The sequence below is a fragment of the Gossypium raimondii genome, chromosome 7, assembly GCF_025698545.1.
Source record: "Gossypium raimondii isolate GPD5lz chromosome 7, ASM2569854v1, whole genome shotgun sequence".
NCBI lineage: Eukaryota > Viridiplantae > Streptophyta > Magnoliopsida > Malvales > Malvaceae > Gossypium > Gossypium raimondii.
Window position 1 is genome coordinate 26,088,460 of NC_068571.1, and position 15,613 is coordinate 26,104,072.

At 33.8% G+C, this 15,613-nt stretch overlaps 1 protein-coding gene across 1 annotated transcript; it reads left to right on the plus strand.

Moving 5' to 3' along the window:
- Window positions 1-5,648: 5,648 nt before the first annotated feature.
- Window positions 5,649-14,970, plus strand: LOC105798527 (ABC transporter C family member 5). The gene is given in 20 exon segments (XM_012628631.2): window positions 5,649-6,049; window positions 6,370-7,366; window positions 7,369-7,428; window positions 7,431-7,595; window positions 7,598-7,822; window positions 7,825-8,418; window positions 8,421-8,617; window positions 8,709-8,856; window positions 8,859-9,028; window positions 9,110-9,196; window positions 10,252-10,944; window positions 11,076-11,240; window positions 11,431-11,497; window positions 11,500-11,724; window positions 12,255-12,469; window positions 12,936-13,241; window positions 13,738-13,801; window positions 13,951-13,995; window positions 13,998-14,189; window positions 14,295-14,970. Coding segments are annotated over 19 exon segments (4,599 nt in total). The 5' UTR covers window positions 5,649-6,049; window positions 6,370-6,498; the 3' UTR covers window positions 14,408-14,970.
- Window positions 14,971-15,613: the final 643 nt, after the last annotated feature.

The window sequence follows — 15,613 nt, forward strand, 5'->3', positions numbered from 1 at the left end:
TGGCAACTAGTTTGGCTAGATTGTTTTTTATCACAATGAATCGACTTCTATTATTATAATAATATTTATATCTTTAGATTGCATCGACTTCAACTATACAAAACTTTACTCAAGATTTCACCTTTTAAAAGATCTAGGTTGAGAGCTATGTGCTACTATATTACTAATTTTATTGTAAATTCTAATATTTTACTAGAGAGAGAACAATTTAGTAATTTGTGCTTTTAGGTAACCTTATATTCTATCAACCTGCGATAAAATCTTATATCCCAACTAAATAAACTAAAGATAATAATGTAACATACCCGATAATATGCTAACTAATTTTTACATTTTGATAATCTTATTACTAGAGGTAATCTTACATTTCGTAACCAAATGCCCTTTAAAAATCAAAATTATCTTGAGTCTAAGATTACTTAAAAAGGCATTAAAATTACTCCTTATATTTCAAAATCTTGACACTATTGGAAATATAATGCTATCTGCTTAAGGTAATCTTAAGAATCTAAACATAGAAATGTTATTCTAAAATCTCACATTGCCTCAAAAATCTCTCATTACTTCAATCAAACACCTTGAAGTGTGTGCATCTATAAATCATGTAGATATATAAACACAAGCCTTGAGAATATGTATAAAAAGAAAATTAAACACGCACTACATTAAAACAGGCTTTTAGCGGCATTTTTAGCGGCGTTTGAACAAAAAACGCAGCTAAAAATCGAGCATTAGCGGCTCATTACGTAAAACGCCGCTAAAGATCAAGCATTAGCGGCGCTTTCAAAAACATTTATATTATAAATATAATATAATAAAACATTTAATTGAGTTAGTGTTATTAGCTTAAAAGCTACATAATTAAATTTTTTTTTATCTACCCTCCTAATTACAGAGGGGTGTTTATGGGCTTGATTAAGGTCCGCCTAATTCAAAATATGAATATTAAATTTTGTCCAAATCATTTATATTTATAAATGAATAACCCTAAGCTCGTTTAAACCGGTTTATATTATTTTTAAAAATATAATCATTTTATTTAACAATTTTAATTATATTCTTTTACCACCATTATATATTCTTTTTCATTGAATTTCTAAACATAAACAATAATTTTTATTGAAAATATAAACAACTTAATATATATTTTAATATTTACATTATATAAATTATATAATATATAAACTAAACAAAAGATATTTATTATAAACTTGAAAATAAGTCAAATTGGATTAGGCTCAGGATTTTGAATAGTGAAGCCCAAGCACGTTTGGCATATGTGTTATCCTCATAGAATATTTGTGATCCTTTAAAGTTAAATCCATTCATCTAGTTTGATTACTTTTATCTCATTATTCTTCATTGTATCTTCCTCAATGGAAATGATTATGACTTATACCAATAATGATAAAATGATTTATCCCCGGACAAACGACCCATGCTATGTTCCAATTTCACAATCCACATAATGCTAATGAGGGAATGCCTTTTTATCAAACTATGATTTTACTATTGTGAGTGAAACCATGTCATGCATAAGTTATGTAATTAACATACCAACTTCAGCCCACTACCTTGAGAGCATAAGTTTTCAATATATCAAAGTAAATGTGTTGTGCATATATGGCCATTCACTTAAGATTTAGGTAAGTCATACTATAAAAGGCACAAGTGAATGAATTCATTAATGAATCTAAAACTAATTCAACTTGGGTCTAGTTCAATAAAATGTCAATCCAAACAATCACATTTATGTCTTTTTTTTAGAGTCAATCCTGCTCCAATAGCCAAGGTAAATTATCTCCCCAATTGGGCTTATAGATGATATGATAGTCTTAACACGAGTCTTTTGCACTAGTTAACTCAAGGAATACAGACCATTTAGATTACCTGCTAAATACAAGTTGTCTTCTCACATTACAATCCAACCATGTAATTCAACTTACTATTAATTAAAGATTAGGTAATCAATGAACTAATATTTACTTATTCGTTCTGTTTTGCATGTAAAAGTCATTGAAAACATCCATATAAAGAATATTAATTTAATCATGAGAAAATATTATTTATTCAATCATTCCAAAAATTACAAGTAATGATGAAATAATTACACTAATGATATAAATTCTAACAAAAAGTGATGATTTTTGCTCATGCGGTCTTCACTAAATGAACTATAACTTGTGTTTTGGTATTCAAATTGACGTGTTTCAAAATGTGTTAGAAAGCAAAGAGATAGCTTTCGAACCATAAAAAAGACAATTCAACCTAGAAGATGTCTAAATCCCATAAAAAATGGGTTGCAAGTTAGCTAATGCTCCATACTTGAATAACAACAATTTTGGCTAATTTAATTTAGGGTATGTTTGGATAGCATAGAGTAATTGAATGAAATCACTCTATTATAATTACAAAGAATTATAATTCTCTAGACGTGTTTGGATGATAGAGTGTAATTACATTATAATTCCTTGTGTCATGTTTGGTAGTATGATTGTAATTACATATTTATATAATTTACATTTTAAAAGATATTAATTACTATAAAATAACTAGTGTGATAAAAATAATTTCTAAACAAGTAACAAAAAAATAAAATCAAATAACCATATGTATTGTGTCAATCCAAAAAGTAGTTGATATAATACGATTACTAATAAAATAACAAGAAAAATAAACAATCATATACAAATTTATCTAATTATTCTAGTGCATATTCGTTGGATTATTCCTCTTTAATATTTAACATATGCTCCTTATCGTCACTTGTTGGTCGTTGACCAATTTCATCATCATCATCTGAATTTGAATATGCATCATTAAGATTATCAAGATCTTCTTCTTCCATGCATTCTTTGAAGTATAAATCATCTCAATTTCACCTATGATTCAAGTATGATCCAACCTTATTTATTATGCTATACTAAGTAATGTTGTTAATAAGAGAAATATTAAATAAAAAAAAACAAATGTCTTCTCAACCACATTTCGAAGCCTTGAATGTCTCAAATTAAAGAGTTCGTGAGCTGTCTATGGTGTTTGTGTGTGGCACCATTCTCTCAAATGGTATCACACCCCATGATATCGTGAAAGAAAATCTTTTCTATCTGCATAATTAACATCGACCTTACAATATTTGGGTTCATAATCCAGGTAGTCTATAGCTTTAATTATAAAAACTTATATAAACTTAATTAAGGGAAAGACTTAAAGGTTATATCCATTTTTATAATACGTAATTAAGTAAAAATAATATAAATTTATAATATATATAAGAAAAAGTTTTATAATTTGTCCAACACATTCATAATACTTCTTATAAATAATATATTTTTGCCATAACTTAAAAAGTTTACATTTTATAAATAAGTTAACATTCTTTTTTTATGAATAAGTATATTATTTTTATAATATATAACATGGACAAATAAATAAATTGCCATAATTTTTATAAATAAATATATTATTTTAGACCCTAACTTTAGAATTTTTAAGCTACACAAATTATTTTTATAATATAATTTTTAGGATTTATAATATAAGAAATTTTTTATCATAACCATCCCAAACATCTATAAATGTTCATATTTATAATATAATTTTTTATAACTTGTATAAAAATAATTTTTTAAATTAAATTTGTTACGTAATTACTTCAATTCTCACCCACTCTTAAGAATTGAAAAGTGTAATTGGGCTCAATTTGGTGGGACTCGTTAATTACAATGGTTATCCAAATATACTATCATTGTGTAATTACAATGGCACATTGCCACTGAACTTTTTAGACTCCTCAAGTAGGACCAAAGGTTGACAAGTGCTCTATAAGGATATAGTTTAATATTAAAAAATATTTAAAAAAGAAGAAGATATATAATAATTCTTTAAGACTGCTTATAGAATAAAAAATACATTACCAATATACTTGATATTAATTGTGTTTAAAGTATTATATATATTAAATATTCATATTTTTGCTTTATATTTAAAATAATTAAAATTTAAAAATAAATTTCAAAACCAAAGCTTATTTATGCCAAAATCATTAAATTAAAGAGTAATGACATTTACTTTTTTGGTTTAGAGTAAACTAAAACTATGTGCTAACTTTTAGCAAAATGAGAAAGAGAAAATAATTTATTTATTTATTTATTTATTTTAAATTCTTAACCTACCCTTTAATTAGGTTTAAAAAGAAAATGTGATGAAATGAAGGGTGAAGACAAGCCCTTCCAGAATCCACATGTACTATTTTCCTGAGAAACAAACAAAAACTTTTGTTCATCATTTTCAAACTGCCAAAGGAAATGCGAAAAGTGGTGTGTGGCAGAAAAAAGGACGCTAAGGTTTACAGTTTGGTCCCATGTACCCGACTCGACTGCTTAAGTGGGGTAATAATCTTTGTTTTTTACTTCAATTTGGAAGTTTAAAGCATCATTACCCCCAAAAGCCTCCTTTTCTTGCTCGTTAATCCTGGGAAAGCCCTTTGATTCTAAGCCAAAGCTGATGATCAATCCCATTCTAATCAAATAATTTAGTCCTAAACTCCTGATTTTAAGAATTATTTTATTAATAATAATTTAAGGCACGATAATTGTAGGGGATAGACCCGATTAAATACTGAACAAAGTGAATAAAATAAGAATCGAAAAGATCAAACATGTAAATTTTACGTGAGAATAAAAAACAACAAGCAAAAGGAGAGTACAAAAGATAGAGAGAATTAAAAGAAAAATCCGAATCACCACAATAAAAACCCTTCGAAACAAATAACAAAGTTCTCTCAATCTAAATCATTTTTGTGGTGTAAAATCTATAGTAACTAAGGCCTACTTATAGGCAGCATATATAACTATAACAACTCTTTAAAAAAAAGATTAATAGTCAATTTTGATTTTTTTTTAAAAGTTTTGATGGCCAAATTTAACTCAAAAAATAAATAAAAATTGTTATAAAATTAAAAGATAAATCTCAAAATTATACATGAATTTTAATTCAATATATAATTTGATACATGAATTTTAATTTGGAGTAATTATACACATGAAACTTTGAGTCTAGTTCAAGTATAAATAAAATTTTAATTTTGATTCAGTCATACAGATTTAAAGAAATATATCACATTTTGTATAAGATGATGTTATACCAATAATAATATTTTGTAAGAATTGTATTAAATTAAAATTTTATATATAAAATTATATATTAAACTAAAATGATATATATCTTTAAAATTTATCCCAAAACAAAATAAAAAAAATAAAAATGAGATTTAAAATAATGGGATCACACTCGTATTGTCATCCCCAAGACAAAAATGAAATCAGCCCCACCGCCATTGCCATCACATCACCACCTCAAACACAAATGAAAAAGTAGAAACAAACAAAAACCCCTTTATTTTTTATGTTAATTTCTCACAAACACTCAATAAGGGTGAAAAGAAAAAGATGATCTAATGCGTAATGTTCTCTTTATTAAGACATTATAGGAGAAGAAACTTTTCATGATCTCATCAACACATCAAAATGTGGGCTTTTTTTTTATAATTAATTAATTATTATATATTATATATTAATTTGTAAAAACAACAAAACTAGAAATTAGAAGCCTTAATAACTAAAACAGATCCTTCATTTTTGTAGAAAGAGACCTCCCATGCTTCCACACACGGCAATTACAACTTTTTTGCAGAGCTTAAAGATAAAAAAACACAACATTTTCTCTTTAAAAAAGAGGGAGACACTGGAACCATTTCTCTCTCTCTCTCTTTCTCTTCATATATTATATATTAACACACACATTTCATATAGGTTTTATATTTCTTTTTCTTTGCTTGGTTACGTTCTACATGCTTATAGGCTTATTGGGTTTAGGCTGCTCAGCATCTAATTCAATTCAAGGACGATTCCTCTGGATTTTGGAATGCTGGTGTAGGAGTGGTACTCCTTTTGTATATCACAAAAAAAGGGTTTGTTTCTTTTTTGGGAATAAAAAGAGAAGAGAGTCGGGACAGCTTGTTCAGGTTGATCAGAGGACAAAAACCCAGGTTCAGTTTTATTTAATATTTTTGTTTCAGATATGGGTTTTTTTCATTCATTTCATTTCTTTTTTTGCTTTTGATTTTTGGTCCCTTTGTTTGTCTCCTTCGGGTCTCTCCACCAGATATATCATATAGAGAGACACGAAAGAGAGAGAGTGCGTGTCTATGAGTTTGTGGAAATAAAAGGAATCATTTCTGTTTGTGTTTTCAGTCTTCGTTATCCGTGTTATAAAAAATCTATTTGTTTACATGTGTACGTCTGTAGATTCTATCTCTAAATAACCCTTTTGTTGTTGTTGTGGTTTTGCCTCTTTCATTGCTTTCAGATGGTGAGATGCCCTTCTTCACACGATTTGATCTCACTTCTTACTTGATTCATCGACATCATCGAGAAAGCCGCCTACTCAGCTTGTTTTTCGGGTCTCTCTTTCACACGAAACTCACCGTTTTCAAAAATGGGATTCACTCATTTGCTCAATAGCATTGCAACTCATTCTTCTTCTTCACCAGCATCCGCCGGACAACAACCTCATTTTTCCCTTGTGGGGACGACGCAAGGTTTGCCCATTTTGGAACTATCCTCCATTTGCATCGATCTCACACTTCTCCTGGTGTTCCTTTTCACAATATCTGCAAGGAAAATACTTGTCTGTGTCGGTCGAACTCGATTTCTTAAGGATGATTCTGTTGGGAATTCAAGCCCAATTAGGAGAAGCATTAGTGGTGATGGTGAAGTTGGAGATGTTGTTGTCGGCACTGGGTTTAAATTTTCTGTATGTTGTTGTTTCTATGTGCTGCTTGTGCAAGTTGTGGTGCTGGGATTTGATGGATTTGGTTTGATAAGAGAGGCTGTTGATGGAAAGGTTGTGGTTTGGTCTGTTATTGCCTTGGCTGCTGCTCAAGGTTTAGCTTGGTTTGTATTGAGTTTTTTAGCTCTTCATTGTAAGTTTAAGGTGCTCGAGAAATTCCCATTGTTGTTGAGGGTATGGTGGTTTATTTCTTTTGTGATTTGCATCTGTACCTTGTATGTCGATGGGAAATCACTTTTAGTGTATGGTTCTAACCACTTGACTTCTCATGTTGTTGCCAATTTTGTTGTAACACCGGCTCTAGCATTTCTTTGCTTTGTTGCAATTAGAGGTGCAACCGGTATAGAATTGTATAGAAACTCCAACCTTCAGGAGCCATTGCTTGAAGAAGAGGCAGGATGTCTTAAGGTAACTCCTTATACTGATGCTGGGCTCTTTAGTTTGGCTATACTTTCTTGGCTAAATCCACTTCTTTCAATTGGCGCCAAGAGACCACTTGAGCTTAAAGACATTCCCTTCTTGCACCGAAAGACCGTTCCAAGACAAATTACAAGGTTTTAAATTCAAATTGGGAAAAATGAAGGCTGAAAACCTATCAAAGCAACCTTCTTTGGCTTGGGCGATTTTGAGGTCATTCTGGAAGGAAGCAGCTGGTAATGCTGTCTTTGCTTTGTTGAACACACTCGTTTCTTATGTGGGTCCGTACATGATAAGTTACTTTGTTGATTATCTGGGAGGAAAGAGACCTTTCCTCATGAAGGTTATGTGCTTGCTGGAATATTTTTTGTATCAAAGCTCTTAGAGACACTAACAACCAGGCAGTGGTATCTTGGGGTTGACATTTTGGGTATGCATGTTAGATCAGCTCTAACAGCAATGGTGTATCGGAAGGGGCTGAAGCTCTCAAGCTTGGCTAAACAAAGTCATACTAGTGGAGAAATTGTTAATTACATGGCAGTTGATGTTCAAAGAGTGGGGACTATTCTTGGTATCTCCATGACATTTGGATGCTTCCTTTGCAAATAATTCTTGCTCTTGCGATATTGTATAAAAATGTCGGTATTGCTTCTGTTGCCACATTGGTTGCTACCATTATATCCATCATTGTTACTGTTCCTTTGGCTAAGGTTCAAGAGGATTATCAAGACAAGTTAATGGCTGCCAAGGATGAAAGAATGAGGAAGACTTCTGAATGTCTAAGGAACATGAGGATTCTGAAATTACAAGCTTGGGAGGAGAGGTACCGAGTTAAATTGGAGGAGATGCGGGATGTAGAATTCAAGTGGCTACGAAAAGCCCTCTATTCACAGGCCTTTATTACTTTCATTTTCTGGAGTTCCCCAATATTTGTTGCGGCTGTTACATTTGCAACATCTATATTGTTGGGAGCTGAACTCACCGCTGGAAGTGTTCTTTCCGCACTGGCCACTTTCAGAATACTTCAAGAACCACTCAGGAATTTTCCTGACCTGGTGTCTATGATGGCACAAACAAAGGTCTCTCTTGATCGGCTTTCTGGATTCCTGCAGGAGGAAGAACTGCAGGAAGATGCCACCATTGTTCTGCCCGGGGAATGTCAAAGGTGGCTATAGAGATTAAGGATGGTGTGTTTTGCTGGGATCCCTCTTCTTCAAGGCCCACCTTATCTGGAATACAAATGAAAGTAGAAAGTGGGTTGCGTGTGGCAGTTTGTGGCATGGTTGGCTCTGGGAAGTCAAGCTTTCTCTCTTGCATCCTTGGGGAGATTCCTAAAATCTCTGGCGACGTAAGTGTGACTCATAATACTTTTAAACTATTTCTACCTCTAATGGAAAGGGTTTTAGATTTGCCATGTGTTTACTGTGATGTTTGAACAGGTTCGAGTGTGTGGTACTGCTGCCTATGTCTCTCAGTCTGCTTGGATACAGTCTGGAAATATTGAAGAGAACATTCTTTTTGGTAGTCCAATGGATAAAGCTAAATACAAGAAAGTTGTCCATGCTTGTTCGCTGAAGAAAGATTTTGAACTTTTTCACATGGAGATCAGACCATAATTGGAGATAGGGGTATAAACCTGAGTGGTGGACAGAAACAACGAGTGCAGCTTGCAAGGGCGCTTTATCAAGATGCTGATATTTATTTACTCGATGACCCCTTCAGTGCTGTTGATGCTCACACTGGCTCAGAACTATTCAAGGTCTGACTCAGTTGATATACCACACATATAGGTGTTCATAACTATTGAATTTGGCTGACAATCATGTTCTTGGAACTGCAGGAATACATAATGACAGCACTGGCGAATAAGACTGTTGTTTTTGTGACCCATCAAGTTGAATTTCTACCTACTGCTGATTTGATACTGGTATGGAATAGTTTCAGAGTTATTTCTGCTAGCACTACAGCATGCAATGATGCATGCTTTTAGTGCACTCTTTATCATGGGATGAATGTCTGGTGCTTGCTAAAATTCATAGCCTATCTATTGTGTGCATAAGTTTCCACTATGATCTGAAGAAGAATTTGTAGCAAAACATTTTAGATAGTGCAATTGGTAAGGTGTTAGTTTTTATTGTTAGGAACTGGCTTTTATGCCTAAATTTGAACAAGTCCAATAGGAAGTTAGCTGAGAGTTAAGCGCTTGTCTGAAATGATAAAACTTTTACATCAAGTAATCCAAGAAATTAGAAAGTGGACTCTTTATGAATGTTTTATATTTTAGTTTTCCTTATGTCATTTTGTTGGATTTATTTCTTGAAGGTTCTTCTTAAATGACATTGGTGGCTGTCTAATTTTCTATTGTTATAGTTTTTGCCATGCAGACATATTTTTTGGTTGACTTAATGGCTTTGCTTGTGCATTGCCTTTCCTTTTATTGAGAAAAGATATAGTGTTTTACTGGACTAATCCTTGTTTGAGGCGATGTCCCCCTTTCACCTCTGAAGCCAATGCCCCTCTTTATCCAATTCATATCCAGTATTAAGAAGTTATAGAGTATTATTGATTAATGCAAAAGCAGATGGGTTGAACCAATATCTAAGTAATAAATTAGATAGTAATGTCATGCTACAAGAGACATCATGGGAGATAACAGCACACTGAAAGTACTAGGGCAAAGTCAGTAATGATAGAATGCCTAGACCAATGGTGCAACTTACTGGATGTATAGTGGAAAACACAATGGACTGAAATTAGTTGTGTACCTTTACAGGGAGGCCAAATATAAAGCTTGTGGAGATGAAGTGTTGTTTGACTGAACAATCAACTAATTTTCACATAATAATGAGTTTTCTTTGGAGTAATTATGCAGTATAAAGCCCAATGTATTTTCTGCTCCCCCCCCCCCTTTTTTTCTGAGATTGGTTTTTTGTATGGTGTTCTGAATATTATATTCTCAAATGTCATCATTCATATTTTCAGGTTCTTAAGGAAGGTCACATCATACAAGCTGGAAAATATGATGAGCTTTTACAAGCAGGCACTGATTTCAATGCTCTGGTCTCAGCTCACCATGAAGCAATTGAAGCAATGGATATTCCGAGTTTCTCATCAGAAGAATCTGATGAAAATTTGCTTCTTGACGGGCCGGCCATACTGAATAAAAAATGTGATTCAGCTGGAAATAATATTGACAGTTTGGCTAAGGAAGTGGAAGATGGTGCATCAGCTTCAGACCAGAAAGCAATTAAAGAGAAAAAGAAAGCAAAGCGGAGGAAAAAGCAGCTTGTTCAAGAAGAGGAAAGGGTAAAAGGAAGAGTCAGCATGAAGGTGTACTTGTCATATATGGCAGCTGCATATAAAGGCTTACTGATACCGCTCATTGTTCTTGCACAAACATTATTTCAATTCCTTCAAATAGCTAGTAATTGGTGGATGGCATGGGCTAACCCCCAGACTGAAGGAGACAAAGCAAAAGTCAGTCCTATGGTCCTACTTCTTGTTTATATGGCCCTTGCTTTTGGGAGCTCTTGGTTTATATTTGTCAGGGCTGTTCTGGTAGCCACATTTGGTCTAGCAGCTGCACAAAAATTGTTTCTCAATATGCTTAGAAGTGTTTTTCGAGCTCCGATGTCTTTTTTTGATTCAACTCCAGCTGGGCGTATCCTGAATCGAGTAATTTTTTAATTATATATTTCCAGCTGAAATTTACACACAAAAGTTGCTGCCTTACGGAATATTGTTTTTTGTTTTTGTCAGATTTCTTTATTCAGATTATCTGATGTCAGTCATTTGTAAGCACGCAGGTATCTATTGATCAAAGTGTTGTGGATCTTGATATACCGTTTAGACTTGGTGGTTTTGCTTCAACAACAATACAGCTTCTTGGGATTGTTGGGGTGATGACGGAAGTTACTTGGCAAGTTCTGCTTCTTGTTATCCCGATGGCTGCTGCTTGCTTGTGGATGCAGGTAGTTATTTCTATTTTTCCTCAAATTTCTGTTGTTGGGTTCCATTGGCTTTCATAGATTGAGAGAAAGGGAAGCACCTTATTACTAGTTTCTTCCTTTAAGCCTATTCTTTTTTTTCTCATTATTTAATTCTATTCTGCTTTTATCATTCTTTAAGTCTGGTGAATTCCTCACTTATTGCTTGTTGCAGAAATACTACATGGCTTCTTCAAGGGAACTAGTCCGCATTGTTAGCATCCAGAAATCTCCAGTTATTCATCTTTTGGTGAATCAATTGCTGGAGCAGCCACAATAAGGGGTTTTGGACAAGAGAAAAGGTTCATGAAGAGAAACCTTTATCTTCTTGATTGTTTTGCTCGCCCGTTCTTTTGCAGTATTGCAGCCATTGAATGGCTTTGCCTGCGGATGGAGTTACTTTCAACCTTTGTATTTGCTTTTTGCATGATTTTGCTCGTGAGTTTTCCACATGGAAGTATTGATCCAAGTAAGCAAATCTTTTGCATTATTACGCTCTATTTATCTGCTTGTTTTTGTAAGAAATTTCGAGTCATCTGGAGTGATTTGTGCTACAACTTTAAAGTAAAATTGATATCTCACTTGCCAAGACAAGTAAATCATTGGTGTGTTTTGAAGATTCTTCATTTCACCTTGTTAAAATCTTGTTCTGCAGAGTGCAGAGCCAATCCTAAAATCCTGGCCTTATCCTTTTTTTCATTTTCACTAGGGTCGAGGGATATGGTATTCTGAAGTGATCCTTCAGAAGAGATTGCTTTGCACTGTGTCTTTTATGAGGACCCTTGGAAATCTCGGGTACTTTTAGTTACATTGTTATGCATTCCTTTTTCTACTACGCTTTAGGATATGTATTTGATCCTTCAAGAGGCGCAGTGGCTAGACAAACTTCTGACACAGTTTCATTAGTATAAGACTATCAGTTGTATGACAAAAATGAAAAATTGGTGTTGTTTAGCATTATAAATATTGATGTCAATGGTTCCTGATTGTTCTAAACAGGCATGGCAGGCCTTGCTGTGACATATGGTCTTAACTTAAATGCACGGCTATCACGGTGGATACTTAGCTTTTGCAAGCTTGAGAATAAAATTATTTCCATTGAGAGGATCTATCAGTACAGCCAAATTCCAAGTGAAGCTCCTTCCATTATTGAAAACTTGCGCCCTCCATCCTCATGGCCTGAAAATGGAACAATCGAACTGGTCGATTTAAAGGTATCCAGTTGTTTTTCATGACATTGTGAAGTACTTCTTTTTTCCTTGCAACAGACAAGACTCATTGCATCATTCTTTTTCTACATTCAATGTTTCCCACTAATAGTTCATGAGGAGGGTTTGCAGGGTATGAGTGTTTTGTGGCACGAAAATGAACATTCTAATAGCATTTTAGAATTCCTCTTTGCTAGAACCCAAATATCATTTTTATAATCTTTCTACTCTCTTCTTCTGTGCTTGATGAAGTCCTACTTGATTGGGAAATTTGGACTATGTTTTATGATTTTTTTCCTCATGCCAAATAAAAAGAAGGGTCAAAAATTATATGGGGCTGTGTGATCAATAGATGATGCTTGGTTTTATTTCTTAATGATCTTGGAGAATTAAAAGGATAAAACATTCTCTGTTTAAATTACAGGCACCACATGATGACTTTTCATTTTCTTTTTATATTTCCCGTTTGAAGGTTCGATATGGGGAAAATCTTCCAGTGGTGCTTCATGGGGTATCATGTGCATTTCCTGGTGGCATGAAGATTGGAATTGTTGGGCGTACTGGCAGCGGTAAATCTACATTGATCCAAGCATTGTTCCGATTGATTGAGCCAGCTGGTGGCAGAATCATTATAGACAATATTGACATTTCAACAATTGGGCTCCATGACCTTCGTAGCCGTCTTAGTATCATACCCCAGGATCCTACTTTATTTGAAGGAACTATTAGAGGCAATCTTGATCCTCTTGAAGAGCATTCAGATCATGATATCTGGGAGGTACAAGTTTCACTTGCGTACTAACATATCACCTCTCTCTCCCTCAATGAGTTTTCTATACTTAAGCTTAGAATTTTGTTGAGTTTATGAGTTTCTTCATACAAGTTCGTGCATTTATTTCCTTATAAACATTCTCATTGTTCTTCACTTCTGAAGTAATTAGTAATTCTATAGATTTTAAATAATTCCTAAGTTTGCATTTCTCTTATTGAAGAATTCAGAGTTTTTTCACCGAGATTATTAGTTCCTAGGAACATTGTCACCACTTAATTATACTATTGGTTTAGCTGTTACTTGTTTGAGCACTTTCTGAACTTTATGGTAAAAAATTAAACAAGTTCCACTTAATCACTTGATTCACATTCTTTTTTTATCTTTCTTTATCATCTTTTCCCAAGTAAATTTTGCCTTGCCAAAATATGATGTGTTGAATCTTGTAATATGATCATGCCGAATGCCATGCACCGAGTCAAGTACTGATATTTTTCTGTCTCAGGCACTTGAGAAATCTCAACTTGGAGACATTGTTCGTGATAAAGACCTAAAGCTTGATACACCAGGTCTGTACCATCCCTCCTGGACACCATTAATGTTGTCTGGCCGAAAAAGAAAAAGAAAAAGAAAAAAAATCATAATGTAAGGAGAGGATAAAGCCCTTTGAAGTTGCATGTTGATAGATGGTTTTTTTCTTCAATGTAAAATTGTGCAGTTTTAGAAAATGGAGATAACTGGAGTGTGGGGCAGCGGCAACTTGTTTCCTTGGGCGGGCTTTGCTCAAACAAGCGAGAATACTTGTGCTGGATGAGGCAACAGCATCAGTTGATACTGCCACTGACAATCTCATACAGAAGATCATCCGAACGGAGTTCAAGAACTGCACAGTTTGCACTATTGCACATCGTATTCCAACTGTGATCGACAGTGATCTTGTTTTGGTGCTAAGTGACGGTATGTATATCTTTTAATGTGCCATCTTAAGTTCGATATGTTTCAATGATGTGAAGTTATTGAAAGTCTCGACTTTTTCCCAATGATTTGGAAACTTATTTGCAGGGCGAGTTGCCGAGTTTGATACTCCACAACGTCTCCTAGAGGATAAATCATCCATGTTTCTAAAGTTGGTAACCGAGTACTCATCAAGATCAAGTGGCATACCAGAATTTTGAAACAGATTGCCTGCCCAAAAGTTCTTCTACTTGGGCATTGGAAGCTGAAGCACTATTCAAGAGGGAACAGGCTACTGCTGCTTCTTTTTCACAGCACTCGGCAAACTCGACTACAGATAGCAACGACAGATGTGCATGTCAAGCCATTAAACCAAAACCTCAAAGTAGAGGAAAGTAGTTTCTATGTCAAGGTAATTTCAAGTTAACTCATCCCCTTGAGTGAATTTGGGGTATTCATGCACGGTTAGCGCTTAGCTACTCGGCATACCTTGTAACGGAAAATAAGTCAGATGGGTAGAGTTCGTTAATAATACACTGAAGGGAGGAAAAGGGTGGAGAATCATATTTGTTCAAAAATGTGCAATAAAGAAGTGCTTAGAACAAATGTTCCACTGTAGTTAGGACAATTTGTAGAGTTGAACTTAGTTCAGGTCCACTCTTTCTTCTACTGGCAAAAGTTTTCAGTTGTAGTCTGAAGAATATAAATTTTGTTTAATTTTGGTTTATCTCCGTAGTTGCAATTTAAGTTATAGGCTTTGATGGCCTTTGAATTTTGCTTCAAACTGTCTGTTTGCTCTCTCATTCTATAATAATATCCAATGTACTGCCGCAGCTAACCCATGGCTTAAACCAGTTGATGCATGAAGCTACCCTGAAGAGGTGGCATGAAGCAGGCAGTATTTTTCCCTATTGCCACCACTTATATACATATATATACATGTATGTATGTATGTATGTATGTATGTATGTATGTATGTATGTATGTAGGTATACTGCTGCAGCTGTCTGACTGATATTGTGGACTTTTTTACCATGTTGTTTTGATTCTTTGTTTCTATTGAACTATTTATGTTTGACATCCATATATGAGGCATATCTGTACTTGGGTATGAGGATATGATCTTTCAAGAATGCTTTCAAGTATATGGAAATCTTGTTTTTGCTCTCAAGTTTTGAGTAATATGGTTAGTTGATGTCAGCAACTTAGATTCCATAACATACAATTTGAATAAAGTGGCACAGCATTACATTGAAGGAGTAGTGTTATATGTAATGGTCAGGTGGTTACCCTCTGGTTTCTATTTGAAAGACGTGAGTAAAGCAAATGTGGGCCTCAGTCTGGAATCTGACAAGCAAGCAACTCTGGTTTTGGTTGATAAATGATGATGAGCGGCTTTCTAATTGGTCATTTTATGACTTAAACTA